At 38.6% G+C, this 22,700-nt stretch overlaps 1 protein-coding gene across 1 annotated transcript in view; it reads left to right on the top strand.

The window, feature by feature from the left end:
* The window catches only part of Vwc2 (von Willebrand factor C domain containing 2), a 119,814-nt gene extending 97,621 nt beyond the window's left edge, over nt 1-22,193 (top strand). Inside the window, exon 4 of the mRNA XM_004652931.2 lies at nt 21,693-22,193. Coding sequence (XP_004652988.2) covers nt 21,693-21,844 — 152 coding nt within the window. The 3' untranslated portion in view covers nt 21,845-22,193. The remainder of the gene's footprint in view (nt 1-21,692) is intronic.
* The last annotated feature ends 507 nt before the right edge of the window (nt 22,194-22,700 follow it).

Raw genomic sequence — 22,700 nt, 5'->3', positions numbered from 1 at the left:
TTTTTGTTTTTATTGTTGTTCTTTTATTGAAAATGTTAAGGTATGAATGTACTAAGAGCTGGTCATATTGCCATAGGGATAAACTTTTACTTCCCCCCTCCCATACCTCCATTCCAGAGAAGACCCTCCTCAGAGGGGTTATTGGCAATTACTGTGGGTCATGACTATCCTGGTCAGTCTGAGGGGGGGGGCAGGGAGACAATGCTCCAGAGTAGAAGTTCCTGCCCTGCTGCTCTTACATTGTTTTGAACACCTCTTCTTCAGTGTTTCCTGAACTTTGGACATCTCCTCTGGAGTTGAATTCTCAGCAGCCTCTTGTTTTGTGCTCTGATGGGTTTTGACTCTGCAGTGTCTGCAGTCATCTTGCTGGAGGAGATTTCCAGGCCGCCTAATAGCAACACTCCTGCTTAACCTTGCACTTCCTCTGTTATGTTCCTTAAGTCCTGGAATATGTGACAGAGATGACTTGTCTCTTCCTAGGCACACAGCTATCTTTTCTAGTCATATCAATGGGTCTTGGGAGTGTCTGGAAGTTGCTGCCATTAATGAAAAGTAGATTACTCATCCAACTGTAAGAGCAGCAGACAGCAAAGGGGACAAACGCATTTAGCAAAGAAAGGTCTTGACAGTAAAACCTCTCCTTTTAACCAAAGAACAAAGGAAGCTTCCTTATTATGGTTGATCTTGTAGTTTTGAGGATGCAGTGCTTGTTCACGCTGATTACGTATCACTTTGCAGCACTGTGAGACCTAGCCCACGAGATCTGACTTACAACTCAATCACAGCATGATCACACACTGTCACACTGTCCTGTGAGTACAGCCCTCAGTGTCTTCAGCAACAGGGTTTATTTAGTCATGGTGTGTAACCAAGTTCTTTGGCAATGGCTTACATTGTTTTGGGAGCCTCATGGGCTTCCCTGACCATTAGCTCAGTGTGGGGTGTAGCCCACTCTGGCACTGGGAATTACCAGCAAATAGCCTTTGGATAAGTTTCTCCACTCCTGCAGGGTGAGTCAGCTCAAACTACTCTTCTCACTCACTTTTCAAAGGTTTTATCTTTTAATTAACTGGTGAAGAATTGGGCTTATATGGTACTAACTCATGCTTTCTTTATTTCTGTGACTCCCATCTCCACTTCCTTCTTTGCCCTAGCCCTCCGCCGCTCTAACCCCTATATTCTTCCCATCCAGAAGCGTGCTTATTATCTCCTCCTCTACTCCCCTCCCCACTTCTGCTCTCTCCAGACTTCATTCTAGCCTCCTATACAGAATGATTGATGCTTACAACAACCTAGAACCAGATACAACTATTCCATGTAATGCTGGGCAGGTGAGGGAGAACATATGGTGCTTGTCTTTCTAAACCTGGGTTACCTCATCTTGTGAAATGCTTTACAAGTCCATTTTTCCTTTTTCCCCAGATCTCACCATTTCATTTTTTGCGAACAGCTGACTAGAATTCCATTGTATGTATGTTTAACATCTTCATTATACAATTTGTCAGTTAGTGAGCATCTGGGGGGGGGGGTGATTCCATTTCCTATCTATTATGAATAGAGCAGCAACAAACATGGCTGAGCAAATGTATCTATAGGAAAGAGTAGAGGCTTTAGGGTCTATGCCCAGGAGTGGTATAGCTGGATCAAGCAGGTCTACTTTCAGACTTCTGAGGCGCCTCCATGCTGATTTCCACCGTGGATCTGTAAGCGTACACTCCCACAGCGGCGGGGGAGGGCTCCTCTGCTGCCGCACCATCGCCAGCATTTGTTGTCACTTGATGTTGTGAAGATCGCCATTCTGACCTGAGTGAAATAGAATCTCACAATAGTTTCACTTTGCAACTCCCTGATTGTTAAAGACACTTCTTTTTAAATGTTTATTGGACATTTGTATTTCTTCTGTTGATAACTCTCTGCTCAGATCCCTGCTACATTTTTTGAGTGGGTTGATTGCTGTGTGTTGCTTCGTATTTGAATCTTCATATATTTTACATAGTGTTTGTCAGGTGTATGCCTGATGAAGGTTTTCTCCCATTCTGTGTGTGGTCTCTAGACTCTGTTGATGATTTCTGTAGCCAAGAATATTTTTTGTTTTTTTGAAGCAGGTTCTTTTTCTCACCAGGCAAACCTGGAACTCACTCTTACCCAGGCTGCCTTTGAATTCACAACAATTGTTCTACTTCAGCCCTCCTCAATACTGAGCTTAATTAGAAGTGTGTATTACCATGCCTAGCTTATATAATGGTTTTTAGTAAGTCAAAACAAAATATAACAACCATCAACTCATGAAACTCATTAAATCTAAAGAAACTGTCATCTTCATAGGGTTAAATTTATTATTATATGAGTATTGTATAATTATAATTCCATCTTTGTAAAATGTTAAAATTGCACTGAAGTAGACTATTTTCTTCATAAATATTTGAATGGCATAAAAAGAATATAAAATGAAAATGTTTGTTAAGTAACTTAGATTCAGAAAATGACTTTTTGCAAATTTTTATGAGGTAAGAAATATGTGACACTTAAAATTAGCACATAAAAGTAGTAAAAGGCTCTCAGTAAATTTTGTAAAATTAGGATAATTCTAAATTACAACCTTAGTTTCAAAAGAGATCTTCATGAAGAAAGTTATAGGAAAATTCCACTTAATGATTTGAGTTGAAACTTTATTAATAAATAGTTTGAAAATGTAATACTCCATAAATATTGAAAAATTTTCTAACATCCCTTTTATTTATTTATTTATATCATTTTTTATTTGTTTATTTGAGAGCGACAGAGAGAGACAGAGAAACAATGGGCGCACCAGGACATCTAGCCACTGCAGATGAACTCCAGATGTGTGCACCCTCTTGTGCATCTAGCTAACATGGGTCCTGGAGAATCGAGCCTCAAACTGGGGTTCTTAGGCTTCTCAAGCAAATGCTTAACAGCTAAGCCATCTCTCTAGCCCTCTAACATCCCTTTTAGACCAACCAAGAACAATGACTGAGTGACAGACAGACAGCAGTGAGTCATGGATGACAGAAGACAGCACTGTGGTTAAAAAAAAAGGATGCCTGCGTGAGTCATGAGTGACATGCAGATAGTAATATAAGTAAAATGTCTATTAGGTGAAGTGAACAAAGTCCAATAAACAAAGACAGGCTTTGCAAAAGAAAGTCAATATCATATCACAATTAAAATCTTGTATTGGGGCTTGAGAGATGGCTCAGTGCTTAAGGCATTTGCCTGCAAAGCCTAAGGACCTAGGTTCAACTCCCCAGGACCCATGTAAGCTAGATGCACAAGGGGGCATGTGTGTCTAGAGTTCTTTTTCAATGGCTGGGTGCCCTGTTGTATCCATTCTTTATTGGCCTTTTTCTCCTTCTCAATCTCAAATAAATAAATCAAAAAATTAAAAATCTTGTATTGTTTTTGGATTTAAATTTTCTCACTTGTATTTTCAGGAAGTTTGAATGGAAGATCTCTAGAATATTATTTGTGATTTAAGCAATCTAAGACTCACTTTTCCATGTAGCATTTAGCAGGTATGCATCTCTTTTAGGAACTAAAGGAGGCTAAACTCAGAATTAGTAGATATTTTTGAGGTCTTAGCAATGAAGAACTGAATAAGCAGCATGAATACATGATAACCTCTTATTCTAAGAACTGTAGGTCTACTGCATTCACCACTAACATTGACATCCCATTGTTATGTGACTTATGTTCTACAGTAACTGGACAGAAAATGCTGCAAGATTGTATTTAATTTTCTTTTGATAGAACTAAGGTAGTTCATAAACAGGTTTGTATCATCAGGTGGGTAAGAAACAGCATTGGAAGTCTCCTCATTTAGGTCACACCCTATCTAGTTTTTGCAGAACCACAGAACAGTTATGCCTGTGGGTTAAGGTCTCCATAGGGTTGTGCTAAGCCCAGCTTCAACAACACACTTCCACCAACCAGCTGAGGACCAAGCGTGAAGAATGAATGCAGTAGTTTGTGAGGGACATCTGATTCAAACCACCTCATTGCTTCCCTCGCTCCCATACACTGATGGCCCATCCTTGATTTAAAATGCAGTGCCTTCAGATCAATATTAAAAGTCACCATGGTTTTTGTCAATTCTAGCATTGTTTAGACATCCCTAGTCAAAAGTCTCTTTACTGTAAGCCTGTGAAACGAAAAACACACAATGGCATAAAATTCATACTATAAAAGATGGTACCAAACTGCCTGTATTCACTGAAATGAAAACTAATAAATTAAATTAAAAAAAACAAAAACAAAAAAAAAAGATGACATTTGAACAAAGCAAGTAAAATATTAACAAACAAGGAAATCATGAATTTGTATAGCTCTCAGGCTGACACCAATAACCAGTGATAAAGTCTATCAGCTTCCAGCACCACTCTTGCAGATGAGCTGCTCAGAGCTTGGAGAAGACACCATCCCAAAGCAGCAGCTCTCATTGGCAGCCATCCCATTGCCTTGGCATTTCCAAATTGCTGATGTCTCCACTACAACCAGTGGTTCAATCCTGATGGCTTCATCAGGCCTCAATTCAGGGACTCTACCAACCTTTAATCACTTTGCTGAATGACCATTTCCAAAATCCAAACCATGTTGCAAATCCAATGACCCTGTCTTTACTGCTTTTGTTATATTCCCATAGTACCAGGTAGACTACTAAATTATTAACCCATGGAGAAATAAAGCTGACTTTGACTTCCTTTGGCTGTCATATCCTCTATTTTTAAACAAGTCATCGATCTTTCTGCTGCCCCAGTGCAGAACAGCTGGCCCAATCTCAATGGTGGAAATCTCTCAAACAGCTGCAGCTGAAAGGTGCTATCTCTAGCCTGAAACATCCATTTCCTTCTAAGCCATATCCTGCTCACACCAGTCCCATTCTTCTAAATGCAGCCCTGCCCAGGTTCTCATGACACAGGCAGATCACAGCAAGACATTCGTATAAACTGTTTTGTAACTCAGTAAGGACAAAATCCATTCCTTTCTTCATAAGCCAAGCCTGAAAAGTCCACAGTTCTTATTGCATTTAGGTCTTTAAACTCTAAACAGAATGCTATATCAGACTCTGCTTTCAATACTGCAAGGTTTCTCTTAGGCTAAGATTTCAAATTCTTCCACATTCATCCAACAAATTAGTTCCAAAGGCCAAAAGCCACAAAGTCAGGTTTCTCACAGCCACAACCCTATTCTTTTGGCACCAAGTTTCTTTTGTAGTCACCTTCTCATTGCTGGGAATAATGACCAAATCAAAAGTAGCTGACTTACGGTCTAGAGGGGAAGCTTCGCAATGGCCATGGAAGGCATAGAGTTTGGACATTAATTCCACTGCAGCAAATAAAAAACAGCAAGAGAGTGAATCCCACTCTAGCAAAAGGTATCTGGCTAGTATACCCAATAACCCTTGCCCACCAACACTCCTTCTCCAATTAGTCTCCACCTTCCAAATTCTCTTGATCTGGAGATCAAACATTCAGAATCTTAAGATTACAGGGGACATCTCATTCAAACCACCACAGCAGATCATGGACCCTTATCCAAAACAGATCATACATTAGGACACAAAGCAAGTCCCACAAATTTAGGAAAATTGACATGTATCCTTGAATTGTGTATGACCACAATACAATAAAACTAGAAATCAATACCTATGGGAACAACAGAAAATACACCTATACTTGGAGACTTAACAAGTCACTATTGAATAATGAATGAGTTGTTGGAGAAATCAAGGAGGAAACAAAAAAATCCTACAGTTGAATGAAAATGAAAAAAGCAACATACAAAAACCTATGAAGATAGTCCTAAGAGGGAAGCTTATAGCTCTAAATGGCTATATTCAAAAATAGAGAGATCTCTAGTAAATAATTTAATACTACATCTGAAGGCTTTGGAAAAGCAAGAACAATCCAAAAGGACACAAATAGAAAGAAATCATCAAGATAGTGCAGAAATTAATGAATTAGAAATGTAAGAAAATAATTTTAAAATTTACAAAACAAAGTTGCTGCTTTTAAATAATTAGCAAGATGGATAAAACTTTAGCCAAACTTACCAAAAGAGAGAGAAGGCCCTAATAAATAAGATTATAAATGAGAAGAAGATATTACAATATATTCAAATGAAATCAAGAGAATCATAAGAACATATTGCTAGAATCTGTACTCTACCAAACTGGAAAACTTCAAAGAAATTGATGAATTGCTTAATACAGATGATCTACAAAAGTTAAACTAAGAAGAGATATACAATATAAATTGATGCATCACATCTAACATGATTGAAGCAGTAAGTAAAACCTTCCAACCAAAATGTTATTTCCCATTTATAATAACCACAAAAATTAAGTTCTTGGACTCTTCCTAACCAAAAAAGTGAAAGACTTCTACAATGAAAATATTAAAACACTGAAGAAAGAAACTGAGAAATACATGAGAAGATGAAAAGATCTCCCATCTCATGGATTAGAACTATGAATTAATATTATGAAAATGGCTATCCTGCCTAAATCAATATACAGATTCAATTCCCATCAAAATCCCAATAATTTTATTTACAGTTAGAAAAAATAAGCACAAGATTCATATAAAAGTATGAAAAGTCTCAGGTTGCCTAGTATACTCGGCAAAAATAATGATTATGGTGTTACCATACCTGATATCAAGAGATAAGACAAAACTACTATAACAAAATAAGATGGTACTGACAATAAAAAAACCAGACATACAAATCAATAAAATGGAATAAATTATCCAGATATAAATTTTAATAGCTATAGATACAAGATCTTTGACAAAGAGCACCCCAATAAAAGACACACTGGAACAGAAACATTTTCAACAAATGACTTTGGAAAAATTATATAACTTCATGTGAAGGAATGATTCAAGGCACTCCTTTTTCATCCTGCACAAATATCTACTCAAATGGATGAAAGACCTCTGTCTAGGATCTGAAACTGTGAAACAACTGGAGGGAAAAGTAGGGTGAACTCTTCAAGATACGTGAGTCATGTGTAGGGGAGAGTTTCTGAGTGACAATGTCCCAGATCATCAGGAAATAAGACAAGTAGCTGTTGAGATATCATGAAATAAAAAAGTGCTTATACCACAAAGCACACCAGCATCAGAGTAAATAGACAACCTACAGAATGGGAGAACATCTTTGCCAGTTAAAGAAGTGGCAAATATTTATTATCTACACTATTCATATAACTCAAAAAGCTAAGCAATAAAAATTAATCCATTTAAGAAATAGGGCACAAAACCTAACAGAGAGTTCTCAAAGGAATAAATACAAATGGCCAAGAAACACCTGAAAAACATGGAACACCTTTAGTCATTAAGGAAATGCAAATTGAAACTGCTTTGAGATTTCATCTTACTCTTGTCAGAATGGCTATCATAAAAAATCAAATGGCATAGACTGGAGGGGTGGCTTAGCTGTTAAGGTGTTTGCTGGAAAGCCAAAGGACCCAGGTTCAATTTCCCAGGACCCATGTTATCCAGATGCAAAAGCGGCACACGTGTCTGGGTTCATCTGCAGTGGCTGGAGGCCCTGGCATGCCCATTCTTTCTCTCTCTCTGTTTCCCTCTCTCCCTCTTTCTCTGTCAAATAAATAAATTAATTAATTAAAAAAACACAAATGACAACAAATGCTGCTGAGGGTGTCTTTAAAGGAGAACACTTGTTCATTGTTGGTGAGAGTGTAAGCTAGTACAACTCTTATGGAAATCAGTATGACATTTTCTCAAAAATCTAAAGATAGACCTAACTACACCACTCCTGGGTATGTACCATAAATACTCTACACCTTAATATAGATACTTTATCGGCCATGTTTGTTGCTACTCTATTCACAATAGTTAGGAAATAGAATCAGCCAAAATGCCCATGCATGAAGAATAGATAATGAAGGTATTATGCATATATGCAATGAAGTTCTATCCACTGATAAACAAGAGTGAAATTCACAGGAAAATGGATGAATCTGAAAAAAAAATTATACTAAGTGAGGTTATTCAGGCTCAGAAAAACAAACACCACATGTTCACCCTCATTTGCCTATCCTATGGATTTGGGTATAAGTTGCTATAAGCATCAGTAGTTTTGGTTAGGAGGCTGGAGGGAGGTTTGGAGAAAGGAGAGGTGGGGAGGGGGTGGAGGAGGAGATAGACACACAAGTGAATGGAAGGAGTATAGGAGCTAGAATGGTCTAGTATGGAACAGAGATACTTGAGTACAAGACTCATGAAAACTCACAAAACTAAAGAAAGCATGAATTAGTGATAAAAAAAAAAGTCTAATTCTTTGCTAATTGAAAAACATGAGTGTCTTATAAAGAGGAGGAATGAGAAGGGGGAAAGAGAGATAGCTTGTGTGAAAGTACCTTGTTGGAATGGAGAAAAGTGGAAAAAAATTCTAGGTGGAACAAATTTCTACCTAGAACACCTTCCCACCCCTAAAACTATAGACTATTGAGGGAGAACCACAAAGACGGAATTGGGCCACCCCCAAAAGGATGATTTGGTCAGGGATGTCTATGATGGCCACAAAACAACACAGGCCATTGGCAATGCAACTGGTCACCCACCAGAACTAGATGGTAAGACCTCTTCTTAAAATCACCAACTGGGGTCAGGACCTTGAAAAAATAAGCTGGAAATGAGTTGGACCCAGCTTCTTGCTAGCTAGCTGTCATAATTCTAGAATGAACTGCATAACTGCTGGGTGATAAAAGTTACCAACATTGCAGAATGACTCCCAGGTCAGCCTGGGCTAGAGTGAGACCCAACCTCAAAAAAACAAAACAAACAAACCTCTAATTCACCCAATATGTGAAAAAGCTGTGGACCCTGCATGCTAAAAGTATCAACAATCCAGGCAAGTACACCCTATTGTAATTATGGCACATAATTATGAAGGTGATCATCTGTTCTCTGATTGGATATGAGAACCATTAATTTGGAGATAATTCATTGTTAATTATTTTTATGAGTTATGTACACAGTGTGTATACAGTCATGGTAGTATCATCATTAATCTTCTCCCTGCCCTTCCCCCTCCACAGAGACCCTCCTCATTGGGGAATATGGGTCAAGGGTCATGAATTGTGGGCTTAGCCATCAGTTTTGGGTAGGAGGCAATGTCTGTGTGCATAATGATCCAACTTGTGGCTCTTAACAATCTTTCTATTCCCTCTGCAAATTTCCCTGAGCCATGTTGTGTTCATTTTGAGTCTACTTCAGTGATGAGGTCTTAGGAGCTTCTGTGTCTCTAGATATTTGGTTTGGTAGGAGTTAAGTGTTCTCTTTGTCTATCTCCTTCATGCTTGTGCTGGTACCAGGTTCACCAAGAAAGCAGCACCCTTGCTCATTTCCCTAATTACTCTTGGTTTCAGCTGGGGCCCTGTTGAGGTGCAAAAACTGAAGCAAATTCTCCAACAGAGAGTGAAGTCAACACCAGATAAATGGGATGACCATTATTATTTTAGAGACAATTTAATAGGTGTAGGCCCTCTTGTAGACCACAATTGGTGAGAGCTTGATAGTAGAGAGCCAACTCATTTTTTGGATATGGCTCTGCCTTATTTCCCAGATACAGCTATGGATTCCATCCCACTGAGCAGATCAATTAGCCAAATCAAAAGCAGTTGGTTACCTACCATGGATTTTTGCCACTATTGCACTTGTGTGAACATCACATCAGGTTTTTTTGCTACTAAGTAGCTTAGACCATGAGTTGCTTCGACAAATGTTGGCCATTTTCTCCCACTCATGTAGCACCTTCTGGTACTAGATGAGCTGTCCGGGGACTGACTCTCTTCCAGATTCCAGCCAGGTCACTGCATGTTCTGTAACAACAGCATATGGTGTCTTCAGCAGTAGGGTCTTACCACTAACCTTTGCTGGGTCATCAAGTATTCTGACAGAAATCCGTCTTCTTTTGGGAATCCTTGCTGATACCACATGCTGGTACTGGGAGTTAGCGGCCAGCACTAAGGAAAAGAAGGAAGAAAAAGATAGGTAATATAAAAGAGATAGAGAGAAGAGGAAGAGAGAGAGAGGAGATTAAGGTTAATCTTCATCTTACCTTCTCCAGGGCCATATGATTCAGGTATTCCGTCTAAGGAGACATGATGGAGGTTCAACTATTTAGTCTTGTCTTTAAGGGTGTAGAATTTTATGGTACCATTGCCATTTGGGTCCAGTTCTGTGTCCCCCACCCCAACCTTTTCCCTCCCCACTCTCCCTGTTGTCCAGTCTTCTAGATGCTTATTAGGTAAATCAGGTACATCTCATGCCAATTCAGGTCAGGAGCCACAGTTGAGTGAGACCATGTGCTGATTAACTTTCTGTGATCAGATGAGTTCGATGAGAATGATCTGTTCTAGGTTTCAACCATTTTATCCAAATAATTTGAAGATAATTCTTTTTTTAAAATTTTTATTTATTTGAGAGCAACAGACAGAGAAAGAGGCACATAGAGAGAGAGAGGGAGAATGGGCACGCCAGGGCCTTCAGCCACTGCAAACGAACTCCAGACACATGCGTCCCTTTGTGCATCTGGCTAACATGGGTCCTGGGGAATCGAACCTCAAACCAGGGTCCTCAGGCTTCACAGGCAAGCACTTAACCACTAAGCCATCTCTCCAGCCCTGAAGATAATTCTTACCTGATACTGAGAACCAAGCTAAAAGCCTATGGCTTAGAATGTCAGAGATCATAGAGAGAAACTTACACCTTTCTCTGGCAAATGGTAAAAGTATACCCATCAAAAAGTCTAATTATATGTTTATACCCTTTGGTCCGAGAACCTGATTTTTACAGATGACAGCAAATAGTGGGGAGACCCCACACCATCAGAATAGCAAGAAAAGAGCTATGTGCCTCACACTGGATAAGTCATTTCTATCATATCCGCTAGGAGCCAAGAAACTTTACAGAGGAAGAGGCAGATTCAACATGAGTGATTCTCTCTAGATTAGCCAAAGAACCTTCTCCAGGGAGATGGGGATAGACAACGGAGGAGACTAAATCTCATTAAAGCAGAAAATTAGAAGCTGTTGAAAGGTCAACAGGAAAGTAATCTTCTAACATGCTCTCCAAGGCTTAGCGAAAACTGTGCAAGAAGTGGCAGAAAGAATCCAAGATCCACTGGGGTGGGGAGAGGTATACTGGGAGGCATTGCCCCCCACCCCTAGCAACTGACTAGTGCAGCCAGGAACCCACGGTAATTACCATTCCTCTCTGAAGGCCTTCAGGGAAACTGTGTTGGATAAGAAGGGTAGAAGAGGATAACTCAATGGAATATGACCAATTTGCAGTACATTCATATGCTAAAGTTCCGAATGAAATTTATATAAAAGCAACAGGCACAAAATTCTGGCCATGTAATCAACTGACTGTTCACCAAAAGCAGTAGAGCCTAGAGAAAAGACCACTGACTGAAAATACTAAAAGAGCATTACTTTCCCCTTAGAAACTCTGCACTTCAGTGAGGCTTTATCACTGCAGCCAAATGAAAAATATCTTCAATCTCTCACCAGATAAAACAGATATATTCTAAAACTGCTTCTGATGATCTAAACTGCAAAAATTACAATAAGTCAATAAGAAAGTAATAGCATAATGAGTGTATGGGTAATAATACAAAGTTCATAAGAAGAAACAGAAGAAAAACAATAAAAACAGACAGGCAAAAATGCAGGACCTACAGCAACTGGAATTCTCAAGTACCGATTTTGGATATCAAGATTACTGTAACTACTGTGACAAATGATACTGATTTCCATTAAAGCTCAAGTCAATCATACTTACTACTCATCTATCTCTTCCCTGGGATATGAGTGTCTATGCAGACCAGAGACATGTCTAAAAATATTTATGGTATATTTTAATAAATAATTCCTTCTAAACATTACTACCAAAACTACTTCGGTTTTTTTACTGGTAGCTATTTGGAAGTGAATGCCAGGTGTGGTATGTCATGAATTGGAGAACACTGACAAAATGGAGCACCACAAAAGAGGAGAATGAAGTCAGTAAGAAATGGAACAGTGTGAGTGCATCTCAGTCATAACGTTGATGATAAGAAGACCTCTGCGGTCTGGGCCTTGCCTTCTGAGTCTGGTAATGCAGAGCAAAGAGGAGGCCCAGTTGTTTACAGTTAGGCAGTGTCTTCTTTCTTCTTGAGATCAGTGTCCACTGGATACTAAAACAGAAACCAAGATACAAGAGATGCTGCTTCCTCTGTCCAAATACTGATGGTGAAATTTTCTGTTTTGGAGTCAGTGTTACATGGGCAGCCTGATTAACAATGGGGTGGAACAAAAGTAGCTGTTTCAAAAACAGGTGTGACATTTGAAGTTTAATTTGCTTGGCACTTATTTTACTCTAATTTCATGGTTTCAAAGGAAAAATGGCCAGAAATCTAGAACCTTTCTGGGATTCTGAGTACTGCATGAGAGGGGCAGAAACATGACCCCATGCACTTATTTCTGACTGTTTTTTATTGACTCTGTTTCCTGTGGCTTACCATTTTTTATGGTAAAAATTCAAAACATACTAATGCGCATCAGTGCAGGTGTAGTGTTTTATTTCATCATGTCAATTCATTAACTCCAAAATGTTAACTCAATGCTCCGTACACTGAGCTCCAACTCTGGGCTGCATAATGTGAGCCAAAGGTGAAATTGCAGTGACTTTGTGGGGGACAGGGCTGGGAAAAGACGACGGCTGTCACCATGAAAGATATTCTACTAGACACAGGGGCAGAAGAAATGACCTATTTACAATCCTATTTGGAGTTTCCAGGTGGATTTGTGAGCATCAACATAATTCATGTTCAGGGTAGTAAATGAAAGCTGTGCCATGGCTGGGTCGGTGCTAGTGTCCGGGGCAATCACAGGGCTACGGGCCAGACTTTGTTCCTGTGCACACACTGGGGAGATGTTAAAGGAATGGATCTGCAGATGTCCACCCAAGACTGAGCTCTATTAACTGTGCTAGGCAACCAAACCATTTTGATACCATGTGACTCAGTCCATTTGCTGTGATAACAATGCAGTATAGATTGGCGGCTGTGACACTTTTCCCTGGGGAGAGGCGAGCACACATTTATTTACCCCAGATGGGGCACAGACTACGGACCAAAGCATGATTACACTAAACTAGGTTTTTTGAAGCAATGAGTTTATTGGAATTACATATATTGCTGGGCAAGGGGTCCTTTGCAGATCATGGATGACTCAGATACAGCTGCATCACTGAAAACCCACCCCAGCATAGGTGAAGACAGACCGACACTGCATCTCTGGAACACACCACACAGCCTGCAGCAGCTCTACAAGCCAGAGTCTCTAGTACATTGTAGAACTTGCAGGCAGCTCAGCTGGTAAGAAAGTCTCTCCTTCTGAATTTTTTTTTTCACTTTATATATCTTAAGGAGGGATCTTGTAACATTTTTCCAGGACTTGTGGACCTCCTGAGTCTCATTGTGTTTCTCCTACCCCCTGGAAGTTCGTTTAAATACAAAGAAAATTGCTACATAATACTGGTCAGAGTCTGCCCCTCAATAGCTGTTTACTGCTCCTAAAAACCTTGGAGATTGTCATGTGACCAGTCAAGTTTCAGTTTTACCAGACTTTACCCTTTTACTCCCGCCTCCTTCCAGAAGAGACTATTTCCATTCTGAAGAATTTGCTATACAACGAAGTGATTTATAAGCATCAACAACTTATTTTCCCATAGTTGTATAGGCTGAAAAGTCAAACATGAAATCTCTGTCACGTTCAATGCACCATCTAGTACTTATATCATAATGGCACCTTCTTATTATAGTAGTATCCTCACATACATAAAGGGTAAAGGGTGGACACAGAGTGGCTCTGTTGAAACTTTTGTGAGGTCTCTATGCCTGTTCTTGAGGTATCCTCATTATTTGAACCTATAATTTAATCAAGTGTGAAGGGCCCCACTTTAATACCAGCCCATTGTCCACTAAGGTCTTACATACAGAATCATATCTTGTAACATCTCCCTTTCTTATGCACCTCAGTTATATTTTCTTCTCTTGTCTAATTGCTAAGTATAGTTAAGGCTTCAAGCACTGCGCTGAATTGGAGTGGAGAGAGTAAACCTTTTGGCTTATTCCTGATCTTAGTGGAAATGCCTCAAGTTTTCCTCCATTCAAGTTGGTGGTAAAAGGTTTGCTGTCTACATCCTTTATTATACAAAGATTTATTTCTTTCATTCCTCATTTCTTTGTTGATTTTGTTGTGACAGAATGTTGGATTTTTGTCAAAGGCCTTTCCTGCATCTACTGAAATAATAATGTTATTTCTGTGCCTGAATCCTTTTATGTGGTGAATTATATTTATTGATTTATGTTGAACCATTCTTGAATCTCTCCAATGAACCCCAGTGAAGCATGGTGAAGAATCTTCTTTAAGTGTTCTTGAATTCAGTTTCAAAGTATTTTGTTTAGAATTTTTGCATTTTTTTATCAGAAAGATTGATGTACAGCTTTATTTTTTGTTGGGTGTTTATCTGGCTTTGTTATCAAAGTAACCCTAGTTTTGTAAAGTTTAGAAGTACTCCTTCCCTTTCTAATTTATGGAGTAATTTGAGACACATTGACTTTAATTCTGCTTTAAAGGTTTTGTACAATTATGCAGTAAATTCAGCTGGACCTGAACTTATAAAAAACATTTTTAGCTTCAATTTTTTGATTTGTTATAATTTGGTTTTAATATCTTTAACTTTTGTATGTCATTCACATCTAGAAAGTCACCCATTTCTTTTAGATGTTTTTCAATTTAGTAAAGTATAGATTGTTAAGGGAGGTCTATAATTTTCTGAGTTTTGTTGGCATGTCTCCTTTTTCAGCTCTATTTTTATTAACTCTAGTCTTCTTGTTTCGTTGGTAAACTGTGCTAAGGATTTGCCAGTCTTATTTATCCAATAAAAGAACCAAGTCTTCCTTTCATTATTTGTACTGTTTATTTAATTTCTATTTCGTTAATCCCCCCTGCGCTTCACCCAGCGCCCATTTCTTTGTTGTATCCATTGATCTCCCACACACACACAATGTACCTAATCATCATCCACTCCGTCCGCCCTCTGCTTCCCTTTCGTGTCCCTCTAAATGAACCCCTACTTCTTCCATTCTGATACCATTTCCTCACCTGAGAAGTGGCAGTACCAGGTTTATCTAGAGATGAAAAATATTTCTATTGTGTCAGGATACGGGTTCGGCAAATGTGGGGACTCTTCGATATGTAAAGTACACTACTAGAAATTAGGATGAACTAGAAGCAGGCTGTATCCCTAAATAAAATTTTGTAATGAAAGATGATATTCTGAAACAAGAAAGTCTAGAAAAAGAGTTTGAATCTAATGAAAAGTTTGGTGTCTCTGGTATATAGTTGGGCAATGTAACTAATTAGTGTTGCATTTAAACAATTTATTTATATTTATTTATTTATTTATTTATTTATTTATTTATTTATTTATTTATTTATTTGTTTAGAGAGAATGGGCAAACTAGGGCCTCCAGCCACTATAAATAAATTCTAGATGCATGTGTCACCTTGTACATCTGGCTTATATGTGTTGTGGGGAATCAAACTGGGGTCCTTAGTCTTTGCAGGAAAGAATCTTAATCGTGAAGCCATCTCTCCAGCCCTAGGGTTGCTTTTAAATGTTGGACCATAAACATCATTTTGTCTGTTTATCTGAGAGAACCTAGGAGAGCCCCTCCTGTTCTGAGGGACAGCAGCCCTCAGGTAAAGGTAGCAGGAGAGGGCCAGTGTATCAAGCAGGTCGGTTTGAGGAAGAGGGACCTTGAGTTTAAGATATTAGATGTCACTAAAATTAGTGAACAAGGGTCTTTAATATAAAGCTCATCAGATGGTAGAGTTACCAGACCTACTCTTGGTCATCTGATACAGCAGGGCAGGCTGCTCCAGGAAGACGAGAAGGTTGAACAATAACATAAGAGTTGTTCCCTGAGGAATGGTTGCTAATGCTTGGAGGTCAAGGGCAGAATTTTAGTCTGTAATTTTCTTTTTTGTCCTATCTTTGCCTAGTTTTGGTATCAGGGTGATGCTGGCTTCATAGAAGGAGTTTGGTAGAATTTCTTCTTTTTCTATTTCATGGAAAAGGTTAAGAAGTATTGGTGTTAGCTCTTCCTTGAAGGTCTGGTAAAATTCAGCAGTGAATCCATCTGTGCCTGGGCTTTTTCTAGTTGGCAGATTTTTGGTAACTGTTCAGATCTCCATGCTTGTTATAGGTCTATTTAAGTGATTAATCTCATCTTGATTTAATTTAGGTAGGTCATATAAATTAAGGAAATCATCTATTTCTTCCAGATTTTCATACTTTGTGGAGTATATGTTTTTATAGTATGTCCCTATGAGTTTTTGAATTTCTCTGGCATCTGTTGTGATGTTACCTTTTTATATCTAATTTGATTAATTTGTGTCTCTTCTCTCTTTTTCTTTTGGTCAGATTTGCTAAGGGTTTATCAATCTTGTTTATCCTTTCAAAGAACCAACTCTTTGTTTCATTGATTCTTTGGATTGTTTTATAGTTTCTATTTCATTAATTTCTGCCCTAATCTTTATTATTTCTTTCTGTCTGCTGATTTTGGGTATGCCTTGTTCTTCTTTTTCCAAGGCTTTAAGGTGAAGCATTAAGTCATTTACTTGTGACCTTTCTAATTTCTTAATGTACCTCTTAGGACTGTCTTCATTGTGTCCCAGAGATTTTGGTATGATGTGTTCTCATTATCCTTTGACTCTATAAATTTTTTGATTTCCTTCTTGATTTCTTCATTGACCCATTCATCATTTAGTAATGTGTTGTGTAATTTCCATGATTTTGTGTATGCTCTATGGCCTTGCTTGCTGTTGATTTGCAATTTGATCCCATTGTGGTCAGATAGAATGCAAGGAATTATTTCAATTTTCCTGTATTTGTTAAGATTTGCTTTGTGTCCTAATATATGGTCTATTTTAAAGAATGTTCCATGTGCTGCTGAAAAGAATGTATATTCTGCAGCATTTGATGAAATGTCCTGTATATATCTGTTAGGTCCATTCCTTCTATGACCTCATTTAATCCAGATGCCTCTCTGTTTATTTTTTCCCGGGATGACCTGTCAATTGATGAGTGTGGGGTGTTGGAGTCACCCACTACCGCTGTGTTTGGTGTATCTGTGACCTTAGTTCTAATAGCGTTTGTTTGATGAATTTGGGGGCCCCCATGTTGGGTGCATATATGTTTAGGATTGTAATGTCCTCCTGTTGGAGGGTGCCTTTAATCAATATAAAGTGGCCTTCCTTATCTTTCTTAACTAATGTTGGACTTAAGTCTACCTTGTCAGATATTAGGATAGCAACCCCTGCTTGTTTTCTAGGCCCATTTGCTTGAAACAGCATTTTCCATCCTTTCACCCTCAGATAGTGTCCATCCTTTGTAGGAAGGTGGGTTTCTTGGAGGCAACAAATTGAAGGATCCTGCTTTTTAACCCAGTGTGCAAACCTATGTCTTTTGGTTGGGGCATTGAGGCCATTGATATTAAGAGATATTATTGAAAGGTGTGTATTCATTTTTTTTTTTTTTGTAGTTCTTCCAGTTTTACCTTTGCTCACTTGTGTTAACTAAGTATTTGAGTATTGTTTGTTTTTTCCTTGTTCCTTATATGTGTGCTTTTCTTTTTCTTCAGCATGGAGGATTCTCTCAAGTATTTTCTGTAAAATTGGTTTTGTCTTCAAATAGTCCTTTATTAGCCTGCTTTTGTCATGGAATGTCCTTATTTCTCCATCTATTTGAATGGATAGTTTCACAGGATAAAGTAACCTTGGTTGACAGTTGCTATCTTTCAGAACTTGAAATACATCACTCCAAGCCCTTCTGTCTTTTAAAGTTTGTGTTGAGTAATCTGCTGTAATCCTGATAGGCTTGCCTTTGTAGGTAACTTGATTTTTCTCTGACTGCTTTCAATATTTTTTCTTTGGTTTGTATGTTTGGTAGTTTGATTATAATATGGCGAGGAGAGGTTCTTTCCATGTTTTGTCTGGCTGGTGTTCTAAAGGATTCCTGTATCTGCATTAGCCCCTCTTTCCCAATTTGGGTGAAGTTTTCTTCTATGATTTTGTTGAAGATGCCAACTATGCCTTTGGAGTGAAATTCCTTCTACTATGTCCCAAATTCTTATGTTTAATCTTTTCATAGTGTCCTGAATACCTTGAAATTCCCACTCATACCTTTCTATAAGTTTGTCTTTTTCTTTGTTGGGCTGTATTGGATCTGCCTGCAAAGCCAAAGGACCCAGGTTCAATTCCCTAGGACCCATATAAGCCAGATGCACAAGGTAGTACATGTATCTGAAGTTTGTTTGCAGTGGCTGGAAGCCCTGGCACACCTATTCTCTTTCGAGGCCACCCTGAGGTCACATTTTAATTCCAGGTCAGCCTGGGCTATACTGAGACCCTACCTCAAAAAAGCCAATAAATAAATAGATAAATAAACAGATAAATAAATAAATATAGAATATTTTTTAAATGTTAGTTTTGATTCAAATTAGAAATCTTTCTGATACTCATTTACTCATGTCCTTAACCTTATAGATACAATGAAGTGCAGAAAGTATATGTGATGGCTTGAATGTAAGTATATGTCCCCCATAGCACGAGGTAGTTTTAAGGTTAACCTTCCTGTTTAAGTATGCAGCAGCCTGATGGAGGAGGTGTGTCACTAGGGGTGGATTTGATTTCAGCCCAAAGCTGTAGAGGGCAGGTTTGAACTCTGTCAGATTTGTTTTGCTTGCTGCAGTTTTTGTTGTTGTTGTTTCTCAGCTTGGATGTGTGGATGTAAGCAGCTTATTTTACCATACATGGAATTTTCCATGAATCTATAAGCTTGAAGGAAATCTTTTCTCCCCATAAACTGTGTCTGCTTAGATATTTGTCCTACTAGTGGAGAGCTGACTACAGCAGAATTTGGCACCAGAACAGGGAAGTCTTGCCTGAGAAATCTGGCTGTGTGGGTTCTGCTCTTTTGGAACTTGTGCACTGGAGGAATGTGTATGGCCTTGGTACTTGGGACTGCCGAAGCCTTAGAGTGGTTAGCAACATTTTATGGGCTACTCTGATGAGAGTTTAAGAATGCTAAGTATAGAGAGAATTGTGTTGGCTTATGAACTTTCAAAAGGGAAAGAAAAATAGCAGAGAACTTTGTTGGAAGTGGGCTATTGGTGTAAAGACTGACTGCATTCTGCTGCCCAAACCCAAAGAGTTTGATCAAGTTTGAATTTAAAAGTAATAGTACAGTGTGCTTTGTGGAAGATAGAGAACTGGAAGTTGGAAACAAAAATTCAAGGAAGTTTAAAGATACAGGTACTGAGACAAATTTTAGGTTGCTAAAGCTATGATTGTTAAATAGATTGCCACCACCAAGGGTGGGCCAACTGGTTTGCATTGAAACAATGGAAAAGATGACTTAGGGTTATGTCCACCCAGGAAAGGCTAAATGAATAGGAATGTAAACTTGTTAGAAAGGAGGTGTCTGAAAGGAAGAATTCTAAAAAGATAACCTGTTCTTCAAAGTTAAGTTTAATTCCTCCCTGTAGTAACAAAATGGCTGTGTCACTGCACACCTGGCATTTGTGTTGGGAGCATGAAGAATGTATGGAAGCGGCTCGTGAAGTTCAACACAATGTCAGGAGCTGCTTCTGTGTTGCAGAACATGAAGCAGTCCTTGGAGAGCTGACGGCGCCATGTCTGGAGGAGTGGCTGCTGTGACTCAGCCTGGGAATCAGGATGATATATCTGTATCAAAGGCCAAAAAGCCCATTATGCTTATGGGCTGTGGTTTGTAGTGGACACCTGAAGATGCCATTACTGTGAAAATGTTACAATGCAATGCTTTTGGGTTGAAATGGTAGTTTTCCCCTGGCTGCTCAGACCAGCTTGAAGGAAGGGATGGGAATTACAAATCCAGAGAATGGCATCAGTGGTCATGGATGTTGGATTTGAACTGCAGATGTTTGATGCTTTTCTGCTGGTTGTTAATCTTATATTGGTCCAGTCCCTCCTTGTTATTCCTGCTTGCAGTGGAAGTGTTTACACTGTGCTATTATATGCTGGAAGTATATAACTTTTTATTAAATATTTTATTAAGAATATAATTTAAATGGATACATACATCATGTGTAATGTGTTTTTTTATTATTATTTTACAGGACTCGCAGTTAAGAGATAAAGGGAACTTGGGCCTTTAGAACAGTCTAAAAGTTGCTACAACTTATTGGGACCTTTGAAGTTGGACTGAATATGGTTTTCATTGTGAGCTGGTCATGAGGTTATGGAGGTCAGGTGGTGGTTTGGATGTCAGTATATGCACCCCCCCCCATAGACTCAGGTATTTTTAAGGTTTAGCTTCCTGATTAAGGCTCCAGCAACCTGGTGCATGGGGAGTGTCACAGAGCACTGATTTAATTCCAGCTCAAATGTGTAGAGAGACCAGGCTTAAGCTCTGGCCAAGTTAGTGCTCTCTGCGAGTGTTGACCTTGCTGCTGTTATTATTATTTTTTTTTAGGTTTTTCTTTCTCTCTCTCTTTTGAATATATGGGAGTAAGCAGAGTCTTCCTATATTTATGGAACTTCCCCTGGGTCTATAAATATATCCCTTTCTCCCATAAACTGTGTCTGGTTGCGTTTGTCCCAGCAACCTAGCACTGACTGCAACAATATATATGTTGGTTGAAAAGTTGATAATTGATGCTGTTGAACAAGAATTATAGATATTCTAAATACATGTAGAAGATATTCCCTGGTTCATACTAAAACGGAACTTCTGAAGTGTGTCCCCCTAAAACGAGTGGTATTCACATCACTTGGGATGTTATTAGAGCAAATGCTTGAATCAAAATAGAGAACCAGATACTCTGGGAATGAGACTCAAGAGCAGCATTTGGAGAGCATTCCTGTCATTATACACCTGAGAAAGTTTGATGCTCTAAAATAGGCACAGAAGGTACATTGGTAAGCCACCTTGGGTAGTCTTCCTATTTAAAGTTCTTTCTGATGAAAAACACTGAGAACAGTAAGTCTGATTTTTTTTTTTTTTAATTTTTTTAAATTTATTTATTTGAGAGCGACAGACACAGAGAGAAAGACAGATAGAGGGGGAGAGAGAGAATGGGCGCGCCAGGGCTTCCAGCCTCTGCAAACGAACTCCAGATGCGTGCGCCCCCTTGTGCATCTGGCTAATGTGGGACCTGGGGAACCGAGCCTCGAACCGGGGTCCTTAGGCTTCACAGGCAAGCGCTTAACCGCTAAGCCATCTCTCCAGCCCAAGTCTGATTTTTTTAATGATTACTTAGCATGAGCTAAATCTAATGGTTATTAATTTGGCCCCTGAAAAGATCCCAAAATTGACTTGTCTATTTATAAGTAAAACTATATTTTTGTCAGACATAAAATTTTAAGCAACATTGATTTCATTTCAGAAAAAAAAAAAACAGGTAGAAGAATTTCATGTTAATGGCTATAACTTTTCTAGCTATCCTTCATAAGAACGTGAATTAGACATTGTATAATGCAAATTGCCTAATTGAATGCATTATATATTTATGCATAGGCATAGTCTAACACATTCTATTCATTTCAGGCCCAAACTGCTTTGCAGAAATGGCTGTCATTCCAGCTGGCAGAGAGGTGAAGACCGACGAATGCACCATATGTCACTGTACTTATGAGGAGGGCACGTGGAGGATTGAAAGGCAGGCCATGTGCACGAGACACGAATGCAGACAAATGTAAACAACTCACAGTATGAAAACTTGTGCTTTTTTGGACCATTTTACTGATGTGAAATGCTAGACTCTCTTGGAAATATCAATCAGAAGGAGAAGACTTTCTGTAAGGAAACGTGGAAAATGGTACTTTTACTTTTCTTGGTAACAGTTATTTCAAGAGAAGGATATGGATGTATTTCAAAACATCATAAACTTTGGGCATAAAATCCCTCTCTAAATAAATGTGCTATTTTCACAGTAAGTACACTAAAGTACACTACTATATATTAAATGTATTTCTATAATCCCTCTATTAGAGAGCTTATAAATGTTTTCTATAGATGCAGATTAAAAATGCTGTGCTGTCAACCGTCCTCACTGTGTAGCCTTCAGTCCATCATGCAGGGATCCGGGTATCCCCATTCCCTCCACACATTCACTGGGAATACTGGACCCACTAATTGGTCATAAGATAATTCGACTTGTTTCCATTTAAACCATGTCAAATGTTATTGAATCAGTGACATGTATCTAATGCTTTTCCTTGGAAGATTCAGTCAGATTCACATAAATGATTCCTTGTTTTAATGTTTTAAATTAATTTTAATCAGTTTATTTTTAGACTTTTTGGGAAATGCAAGTACCAAGATGCTAGCAAACACATTTCAGTTTCCCACAGAAGTCCTAATGTATACCATAAGTAAATGCATATACCTAGTTCATTTACATTATGTGGCTTCTCTTCTGAGAATGGCTTTAATTTTCACCCCCTAGACTGAGGATAGGAAGGACTGGAACATTTGTATTATTGTTCTATGCAGATAAAGCATACGGCAAAATTGAGAGAGACTTTGAATTCACAAAGGAGACTTAAAGAAAAT

The sequence above is a fragment of the Jaculus jaculus genome, chromosome 16 (assembly GCF_020740685.1).
Source record: "Jaculus jaculus isolate mJacJac1 chromosome 16, mJacJac1.mat.Y.cur, whole genome shotgun sequence".
Classification (NCBI taxonomy): domain Eukaryota; kingdom Metazoa; phylum Chordata; class Mammalia; order Rodentia; family Dipodidae; genus Jaculus; species Jaculus jaculus.
Note: the sequence above shows the minus strand (reverse complement) of the source record. Positions and strands in the feature narration are given on the sequence as shown.